Source organism: Eucyclogobius newberryi, unplaced genomic scaffold (assembly GCF_026437365.1).
Source record: "Eucyclogobius newberryi isolate DKJ021-1_F unplaced genomic scaffold, fEucNew1.0.hap1 SCAF_21, whole genome shotgun sequence".
Taxonomy (NCBI): Eukaryota; Metazoa; Chordata; class Actinopteri; order Gobiiformes; family Gobiidae; genus Eucyclogobius; species Eucyclogobius newberryi.
Genome location: NW_027315846.1, coordinates 29,396,866 through 29,406,865, shown reverse-complemented (window position 1 = coordinate 29,406,865; position 10,000 = coordinate 29,396,866). Strand labels below are relative to the sequence as shown.

The window sequence follows — 10,000 nt, the reverse complement described above, 5'->3', positions numbered from 1 at the left end:
GGCTCGCTCCGCCTCTCTTCAGCGTCGGTGGCCCGGTACAGCACTCTCAGCCTCTTGGCGGCAGCTCGATTGGTGACTGGGCGGCTGGGGCCCGGTTCCTCGGGGGTGACCCGGTTGGGTGCTGCCCGGGAGGGTCTTTGCTCCATCCTGCCCCCCGCGGGGTCCACGGATCCGGCTCCTGGATGTCCGGGGTCAGGCTTGAGCCCCGTTCTAGCTTGATTCCACGAAGTGCTTCAGATAACACTATTGGTTGTCTTAAAAGTATACATTGAGCTGTTAAAAATTTGAAGTTTTCTGGTCTATTTACAGCTCTCCGCTCGAGGCGTCACCTTATGCAATGTTGTTATTTTTCGACCAATCAGCTGGGAGCACATGGCTACTTATTCAGCCACTTATCCAGCAGCAGCTACGTGTTCCTCAGAGACATTTCATTCATTTCTCCAGATTCTCTCCAGAGCTTATGATTCTACCACTACTACATCTATCAAATGCCACAGACGAAAAGAAAGGGCCCCCGGGTCCTCATGGGTAAGAAGTCACAAGATACAATCCCTGCTATGTTGTGTTGTTTGTTCCTGCACTAGCTCGCGGCTAACTCGGCTAGCTCGTTGTTGTTTTTATCGGCCTCTGTGGCTTATTTTTCGGTGTTGTTCTGTATTTCTTGACCTGTGTGGGTCGTGCGGGGTGTGTTTTTATGGTTGTTTGGTGTTAGTTTTCCTGATTTTATTGTCACTTTTGCCGCTGAGTTTTCCACTGGAGCCGAACGGAGCTAAGCTAAGCTAAGATGTCTCTGTCCTCTGTGTCTCTGTCCTCTGTGTCTCTGTCCTCCGTGTCTCTGTCCTCCTGTCCTCTGTGTCTCTGTTCTCAGTGTCTCTGTCCTCTGTGTCTCTGTTCTCAGTGTCTCTGTCCTCTGTGTCTCTGTCCTCTGTGTCTCTGTCCTCTGTGTCTCTGTCCTCTGTGTCTCTGTCCTCTGTGTCGCTGTCCTCAGTGTCTCTGTCCTCTGTGTCTCTGTCCTCAGTGTCTCTGTCCTCTGTGTCTCTGTCCTCTGTGTCTCTGTCCTCTGTGTCTCTGTCCTCAGTGTCAATGTCCTCAGTGTTTCTGTCCTCAGTGTCTCTGTCCTCTGTGTCTCTGTCCTCAATGTCTCTGTCCTCTGTGTTTCTGTCCTCGGTGTCACTGTCCTCAGTGTCTCTGTCCTCAGTGTCTCTATCCTCTGTGTCTCTGTCCTCTGTGTCTCTGTCCTCAGTGTCTCTGTCCTCGGTGTCTCTGTCCTCGGTGTCACTGTCCTCAGTGTCTCTGTCCTCGGTGTCCCTGTCCTCGGTGTCACTGTCCTCAGTGTCTCTGTTCTCTGTGTCTCTGTCCTCTGTGTCTCTGTCCTCAGTGTCTCTGTCCTCTGTGTTTCTGTCCTCTGTGTCACTGTCCTCTGTGTCACTGTCCTCAGTGTCACTGTCCTCGGTGTCTCTGTCCTCGGTGTCCCTGTCCTCTGTGTCTCTGTCCTCAGTGTCTCTGTCCTCAGTGTCTCTGTCCTCGGTGTCTCGTCCTCTGTGTCTCTGTCTTCAGTGTCTCTGTCCTCTTTGTCTCTGTCCTCAGTGTCTCTGTCCTTAGTGTCACTGTCCTCAGTGTCACTGTCCTCAGTGTCTCTGTCTGTGTCTCTGTCCTCTGTGTCTCTGTCCTCAGTGTCTCTGTCCTCAGTGTCTCTGCCCTCTGTGTCTCTGTCCTTGGTGTCTCTGTCCTCGGTGTCTCTGTCCTCGGTGTCTCTGTCCTCGGTGTCTCAGTCCTCTGTGTCTCTGTCCTCAGTGTCTCTGTCCTCAGTTTCTCTGTCCTCAGTGTCACTGTCCTCTGTGTCTCTGTCCTCTGTGTCTCTGTTCTCAGTGTCTCTGTCCTCAGTGTCTCTGTCCTCAGTGTCTCTGTCCTCTGTGTCTCTGTCCTCGGTGTCTCTGTCCTCGGTGTCTCTGTCCTCAGTGTCTCTGTCCTCTGTGTCACTGTCCTCAGTGTCTCTGTCCTCAGTGTCTCTGTCCTCAGTGTCTCTGTCCTCTGTGTCTCTGTTCTCGGTGTCTCTGTCCTCTGTGTCTCTGTCCTCTGTGTCTTTGTTCTCAGTGTCTCTGTTCTCAGTGTCTCTGTCCTCTGTGTCTCTGTCCTCAGTGTCTCTTTCCTCTGTGTCTCTGTCCTCTGTGTCTCTGTCCTCAGTGTCTCTGTCCTCTGTGTCACTGTCCTCAGTGTCTCTGTCCTCTGTGTCTCTGTTCTCAGTGTCTCTGTCCTCTGTGTCTCTGTTCTCAGTGTCTCTGTCCTCAGTGTCTCTGTCCTCAGTGTCTCTGTCCTCTGTGTCTTTGTTCTCAGTGTCTCTGTCCTCAGTGTCTCTGTTCTCAGTGTCTCTGTTCTCAGTGTCTCTGTCCTCTGTGTCTCTGTCCTCAGTGTCTCTGTCCTCCGTGTCTCTGTCCTCAGTGTCTCTGTCCTCTGTGTCTCTGTCCTCTGTGTCTCTGTCCTCAGTGTCTCTGTCCTCTGTGTCTCTGTCCTCTGTGTCTCTGTCCTCTGTGTCTCTGTCCTCAGTGTCTCTGTCCTCGGTGTCTCTGTCCTCTGTGTCTCTGTCCTCTGTGTCTCTGTCCTCGGTGTCTCTGTCCTCAGTGTGTCTGTCCTCTGTGTCACTGTCCTCAGTGTCTCTGTCCTCAGTGTCTCCGTCCTCTGTGTCTCTGTCCTCTGTGTCTCTGTCCTCAGTGTCTCTGTCCTCAGTGTCTCTGTCCTCTGTGTCTCTGTCCTCAGTGTCTCTGTCCTCAGTATATCTGTCCTCTGTGTCTCTGTCCTCAGTGTCTCTGTCCTCTGTGTCTCTGTCCTCGGTGTCTCTGTCCTCTGTGTCTCTGTCCTCAGTGTCTCTGTCCTCAGTGTCTCTGTCCAGTTCTTTGTTGTGTCAGATGTAAACTTTCACATTCCTTGTCCAGGTCGCTTGTCTTTTGTCTTGTTTCCTGAGAAAGCGTCCACATTTAGCCACTTCTGTATTTTTCTTGGTTAAATGTTGATTCATGTCGACTCTTGTGCCTTTAGTTCTCTAGATTGTCGCAGTAGGTCAATCTTTTGCTTCTTTGACTCCAGCTGAATCACAATGGATGGTTTCATTCTACGATCCTTGCTTGGGACAGTATGTAACTGGAGATGTTGTGCATTTACACATTTATGTTTATACTGTTCAGAAATATCTAAATCTGTTGTTGAAGTGTCTGTAATTCCTCAGGAGGAGCTTCACCTTCATCGACTCCAGCTGCGGCTCTTGCAAAGCTGTGATGTTTTGTTTCTAATCCAGTAATGATGAGATCTTTGCTCCTTGTTTTGTGTTCTCACTGGTTTAGTTCACTTTGTGTTTGTTTCACACTTTACACTAAAGAATCTGGGACTGAAGAGCTCTGGATGTTCTAAAACCACTCTATATATTTAAACGTGACAGCGTCTTCAACATGTCAGAAAAGCAAATCCATCAACACGTTTGTGGACTGTCCTGCTGGCTCTCTGTCCGTCAATCAAATCTGTTGTTTGCAGAATAATAAACAGGCCACAATCTGCAGTAGCTCTAGACACTGGTGAAGGAAGAGAAGGTCCAAATATGAGAAGATGAGCTCTGGAGAGGTGCTGATGGGGCGGAGGAGGGCTGCACCAGCTGAGAGCAAACTGGAGAGTCAGAGCGTCCAAACGATAGGATCAACTCTCATCTGAAAATGTGTCTTAAGAACTGACGTACGAGGAGGAGGAGAGACAGAGGAGGAAACCACAACTATGGAGACTTTTGCTCTTTCTTCAACCTTTCTTCAGTTTGGAGAAGCTTTCGGAGCAACACCAAAGAAACTAAACCATGAACTGATGTGAAAATGTTCTAAAATATGAGTCTTCACGTGTTTTCAGCCACGAGTCAAAAGTGAAAAGTGAAAACAAATACTCTGGAGTGGTTTAGGCGGCAGCACATATGCAGCAAAGTGTTGTGAGTTTGAATCCCGGCTACGACAATTTGCTGCATGTCCTCCCTCCTCTCTCTTCCCCATTTCACCTGTCTAATAAAGCCTTCAGGTCCTGCCATATTTGTGTCCTCAGCAGTAACCTCCTGTCACTCACCTGTGTGAAGCCCCGCCCACCTGGACCACAGCCAATAGAGGAGCGGCTCTGAGTCACTCCAGGAAGAACACACAAACAGGTTTCTTCCTCCAGCCGCACACTTTTCTCTGGGACACTTTGGACTCTTTGGATCCGCTCAGGTTTGACTACTTTGATTAGATTCAACACTGGCTTTAGTCCTGGATTATACCTGGTTTAGACCTGGTTTAGACCTGGTTTAGTCCTGGTTTAGACCTGGTTTAGACCTGGTTTAGTCCTGGATTATACCTGGTTTAGACCTGGTTTAGACCTGGTTTAGACCTGGTTTAGACCTAGTTTAGTCCTGGTTTAGTCCTGGTTTAGTCCTGGATTAGTCCTGGTTTAGTCCTGGTTTAGTCCTGAATTAGACCTGGTTTGGTACAGATCTAGTTTAGGCCTTCGTTTATTTCCTGGTTATAGGCCTTGTTATATCATTAGTTTAATTAAAACTTCTTTAATTATTTATAATGAGTGCTGAATGTATTTATGACTTAACTTTACATTTGTTAGTCATAGTTCTGTTTAGATTATTGACCTATTTGTAGATTTTGCCTCACTCATAATTGTCTAATATCACTTGTTGTTGTTTATCATTTCCCTGTAGAACTTGACTTGTGTCTGTAGGGGGCAGTGTAGGACTTTGCTGCTGTCACTTCCTCTAAACCCAAATAAATGGTCCTGTTTTGGTCCTTTTGGTTCCCACTGAATTTGTGACTGGTTTTAGTTCAGTTTGAATCTCATATGTTACAGTTTGATGTGAATGTGTTTTCTTGAGGCTCCATGAGATGAAACACTTGACTAAAGTGCAGACTGCACAGAACAGGCTGATGGCTCATGTAGTCTGTGTTTATTTCAATATAAGGACAAGTAAACAACCTGTTCATTTGTTTGTCCTTTAGTTTGATGTGACAGATCAGCACACATGTACAACCAGAACAACAGACATGTACACACTTATTTTAGACTTATATGTTTGTTGTTTGAATTTGTAATGTGCCATTTCATATTGAATATTATGGAGAAATAAATAAACCATGTGATGAGTGGGCGGGGTTAAACAGTGTGATGTCATTGTGTAGGACTCTGGACTGAGCATGGATCAGAGAGAGCACAGAGAGGACGCAGTACCTCCCACCACCAGCAGGGGTGAAGTGACAGGTGAAACCTCCATTGGACGAACCATTGACTTTAAAAACAAACATGATCCACAGTAAGTCAGACACAATCATTAGATCTGATTATTGATGTGTGTTTATAGGACTGTTTTAGGAGTAACTGGAGTTAAGTCAAAGTAAAATGCTTTTAATCTTTTCCATTTGATCTGTGTTTGTCTTTACCAGGATCCACCAGAAACATCCTCGGTCTGAACCTGGTCCCAGCTGTGAGTCCCTCAGGAGTCACAGGTCTATGTTTGAACCAATAACCTTCAGGACAGAGCCGTGAGTCACATCTGTGTGTTATGGGATATAATAATTACATCATAGGTATTAAAGTACTGCTTGATATGATAAGGATCTGGAAGTGAGCTGCAACTACTACATAATCAACTCTTTTGAGTAAATGTGAGTTAAGAGACGCTGCAGGTGAAGAGGACAGAAAAAAAGACTTTACAGATATCAGTTTGAATCAGTTTGATCAGTTTCTGGGAAAATGGTCAGAACCAAATTTCTTGTTTCATTTTGTTGACATGTCAGATTATTATTTTTTTAAACAGACGTGTTTTTGGATTTCTGATCTACTGGATCTTTCTGAAAACGTGGTGTAAAAATTCAAATTTTGCTTCATTTCTTGGAGTCTAAACTTTCAAAAAAATCCTTGTGTACGATTAGTCAAAATCATGTTAAGTCCAAGTTTGTAACGTTTGGTGTGTGTAGGTGCTACTTTAGGCTGATCTTTATGTCTCTGTGGGAGAAAGCATTTTGAGAAAAGATCTTTGAAGTTACAATGTTCCAGAGAAATCTATGACATTGATTTAATTATATAATAAAACATCTTTAGGTGCAGACTGGGCAATGCTGTTGTTGCTTTTCTGTTCAAATAGCAAACTGACAAATACATGATTTAATGTCTGTAGTGTTAAATAAAATACAGTTTGAGTAATTCTGTTGAATATTTCAAGGACATACAGTCAGACATGTGGAGGTTCATGATTGTTATTGTGTTGGTGGGTGTGGTTCTTGTCCAGAGAGGGGAGGGGCCACTGTTCAGCACCCTCACAGCAGGAGGATACAGGCTCTTGCTCAGTCTGGTGCTTCTGGTATGTTTGGACCTGTACCTTCTCCCTGAGGGCAGCAGGTGGAGCAGGTGTAGAGCTGGTGGTGTGGCTCATGCAGGAGGTTGTGCTCTCTCTTCAGACAGCGGCTGGTGTAGATGGGACTGATCTCTGGGAGAGAAGTCCAAGCTGTTTTTACCACACGTTGGAGAACCAAACTAAAACTCCATAGGTCAGATCAGAAGTGATGGCACAGTTGTAGAAGTTCACCATCAGCGTTCTGGGGATGTTGGCGCTGCTCAGTTTCTCTGGCTTTTCTAGTGTTTACTTCAACTATTTCAGTTTAGAGAGAAAATGTGTGATTCATCTAAATTGTCTTCTAAATCAGTGTTTTTTATCCCAAAAACATTTTCATTGTTTTTTAAATTCACCAGACTCCAGCACAAACCAGAATCTTCTGCAGAATTCCCCAGCTGTGAGTCCTTCAGGAGTGACCGGTCTATGGGACATCAACATCCCTCATTTGTCCAATCACAAAGTCTCCAAAGTGCTGCACCGAGTACAAAATAAACACAAGCAAAATATGTTAAAAAATTAAAACAAAACTACATAAATACGTACAAACAAAATAAAAATAAATTAACAACAATATGAAATATTCAAAAATAATAAAAGACGGTTGGAGGACCACACAATTCTCATGCCGGGTCAAATGCCAGTGAATAAAAGTGCGTTTTTAAACAAGATTTAAAAGCATCAACTGAAGGAGGAAGAGTGGGAGGAAGAGCGTTCCAAAGTTTGGGGCCAACAACAGAAAAGGCTCGTTCGCCTCGGCTTTTTAGTCTCGTTGTTGAAGAAGTTGGAACTGGCCCTCAGACCTCAGCGAGCGCAGGAGTGTAGGGGACACTGAGGTCTGAAATGTACGCGGGGGCCAGGCCATGAAGCACTTTAAAAACAAACAATAACATTTTAAAATCAACTCTAAAATGATTGAGGTGTAATATGTTCTCTACGATGTGGGCCCGTTACAAGTCGTGCTGCACTAACTGTAAGCGTGACAGGTTAGCTTGTTAGCTTGTTAGCGTGTTAGCTTGGCTGATCCCAGTGTACAGTGCATTACAGAAGTCAAGACGTGTAGAGATAAAAGCATGGATCACCCTCTCCAGGTCACTAAAAGATAAAACCCATTTGAGTCTAGATAAAAGCCGAAGGTGAAAAAAACAGATTTAACCACCACATTGATCTGCTTGTCAAGCTTAAAATCTCCATCAATGATGACGCCAAGGTTGGTGGCTGTAAACGTGATGTAGGGTTGGTGAGACCCCAATTCTAAATTAAAATCAACTGCTTTGTTTGGCTGAAAAACCACAATTTCCATTTTCCATAGCCAGCCAAGCCTTGACATCATCCAGACAGTTCAGGACGGGCGCCAGGGAACTATTTTTTACTGGCAGATAGACTGGGAGTCGTCCACATAAAAGTGATATGACATCCCATGTTTTCTAAAAGTTTGACCAGGCGGCCTAGGAGTGTTCCATTGTAGAAAAGTTTCAGTTGTATCATCTGGACACGGTTTTAGTAAAACAAGACATTTTGACTCTCCTCCAAGAGTCATTCTTAAAGATACAAATTTGGTCTGAGAACTCAAGTATTTATCCTATCCTGAGTAGGCCCTGACCACTGGGCGGAGCCTCCTGAGAATAGTCTGTCCTGTTTTTCTATTTGTTTACATTTTGCACAGCTTTATGTATCAATCTACCGGTAGTGTATAGCAGTATTTTGAAGCCATGGGGCGGCATCAGCCATGGTCATTCTGATGCTAATCAAGTACTCATCAGTATTGAGGAGCCGCAGAAGCTAACAATAGGATTTCTTTGGCCAGTATGAGTAGATTAAGGTGAAACTGTAAACAGTAAAGACTATTATCAGGATGTTTTGACGAGTGGGAGGGGCTTATTCAGAGTAGGCTAAATATTTAAGTTTTCGGACCAAATCCGTAGATTGAGAATGACTCTTGGATGTAAGTCACAACGTCTTGCTTTTCTAAAAACAGTGTCCAGATGACTACAACTGAATCTGTTTCTACAATAGCACTGACACAAGAATAAATTTTAATTTAGTCTCTTTGACAGAGTGGAGCAGCCGGGTCCAGAGGTCTCTAGTGGTCAGCACCACCAGACACAGCTGGACTCCGTATTTAAGGTCTGTCAAATACTAAAGTTTGTAAATGTTCAGATGAATGAGAACTTGTTTCACACAGACCTGACTGCATTTGTGTTGTTTATAATGTGTCTGTTCAGCTTCTGGAGAAGGACATCTTCACTTTTGTCCAGAAGGAGCTGAAGAAGCTCCACAAGGTTCTGACTACAGATTACCCAGAATGCTTAGAGCCTCTGAAGGATGACGATGAAGAGCAGAGGAGCAGCAGTGAGGCTGTTCTGAAGATCACACTGAACTTCCTGAGGAGGATGAAGCAGAAGGAGCTGGCTGAACGTCTGTGGAGAAGTAGGACCATTTAACACATTGAACAAGGTGCTCACAGTCATTTTATATTCTCTGAGATTCAGGGCTGTGTCTTTGTCTTTATTCAGGGACTTATTCTGGAGTTTGTGGGCGTAAACTGAAGTGTAACCTGCAGCAGAAGTTTGAGTGTGTGTTTGAGGGCATCGCTAAAGCAGGAAACCCCACCCTTCTGAAGCAGATTTACACAGAGCTCTACATCACAGAGGGAGGGTCTTCAGAGGTCAACCAGGAACATGAAGTCAGACACATGGAAACAGCCTCCAGGAAACCAGACCCAGCAGAGACAGCCATCACATGTGAAGACCTCTTTAAAGGCCCAGCTGACACAAAAGGACCAATCAGAACAGTGCTGACAAAGGGCGTGGCTGGCATCGGGAAAACAGTGCTCACTCAGAAGTTCAGTCTGGACTGGGCTGAAGGCAAAGCCAACCAGGACATACAGCTGCTGTTCCCGTTCACTTTCAGAGCACTCAATGTGCTGAAGGAGAGAAGCTTCAGCTTGGTGACACTTGTTCATCACTTCTTTAGTCAAACACAAGCAGAACTCTGCAGCTTTGAAGACCTCCAGGTGCTCTTCATCTTTGACGGTCTGGACGAGTGCAGACTTCCTCTGGACTTCACCAAAACCAAGGCCCTGACTGACCCCTCAGAGTCCGTCTCAGTAGACGTGCTGCTGGTAAACCTCATCAGGGGGAGCCTGCTTCCCTCTGCTCGCCTCTGGATAACCGCACGACCTGCGGCGGCCAATCAGATCCCTCCTGAGTGCGTCTCCATGGTGACAGAGGTCAGAGGGTTCACTGACCCACAGAAGGAGCTGTACTTCAGGAAGCGGTTCAGAGACCAGGCTGACACAATCATGTCCCACATCAAGATGTCCAGAAGCCTCCACATCATGTGCCACATGCCAGTCTTCTGCTGGATCACTGCCACAGTCCTGGAGCATGTGTTGAAAAGCAGAGAGAGAGGAGAGCTGCCCAAGACCCTGACTCAGATGTACATCCACTTCCTGGTGGTTCAGGCCAAAGTCAAGAACATCAAGTATGAAGAAGGAGCTGAGACAGACCTACACTGGAGTCCAGAGACCAAGAAGATGGTGGAGTCTCTGGGAAAACTGGCCTTTGAGCAGCTGCAGAAAGGAAATCTGATCTTCTACAAGAG

The 10,000-nt window shown here is 45.6% G+C and overlaps 1 protein-coding gene across 1 annotated transcript in view; it reads left to right on the top strand.

Moving 5' to 3' along the window:
• The first annotated feature begins 5,149 nt into the window (after positions 1–5,149).
• The window catches only part of LOC140370225 (protein NLRC3-like), an 11,095-nt gene continuing 6,244 nt past the window's right edge, over positions 5,150–10,000 (top strand). Inside the window, exons 1-5 of the mRNA XM_072457282.1 lie at positions 5,150–5,317; positions 5,448–5,546; positions 8,452–8,521; positions 8,620–8,824; positions 8,911–10,000. The exon at positions 8,911–10,000 is cut by the window's right edge and continues 696 nt beyond it. Coding sequence (XP_072313383.1) covers positions 5,202–5,317; positions 5,448–5,546; positions 8,452–8,521; positions 8,620–8,824; positions 8,911–10,000 — 1,580 coding nt within the window. The 5' untranslated portion in view covers positions 5,150–5,201. The remainder of the gene's footprint in view (positions 5,318–5,447; positions 5,547–8,451; positions 8,522–8,619; positions 8,825–8,910) is intronic.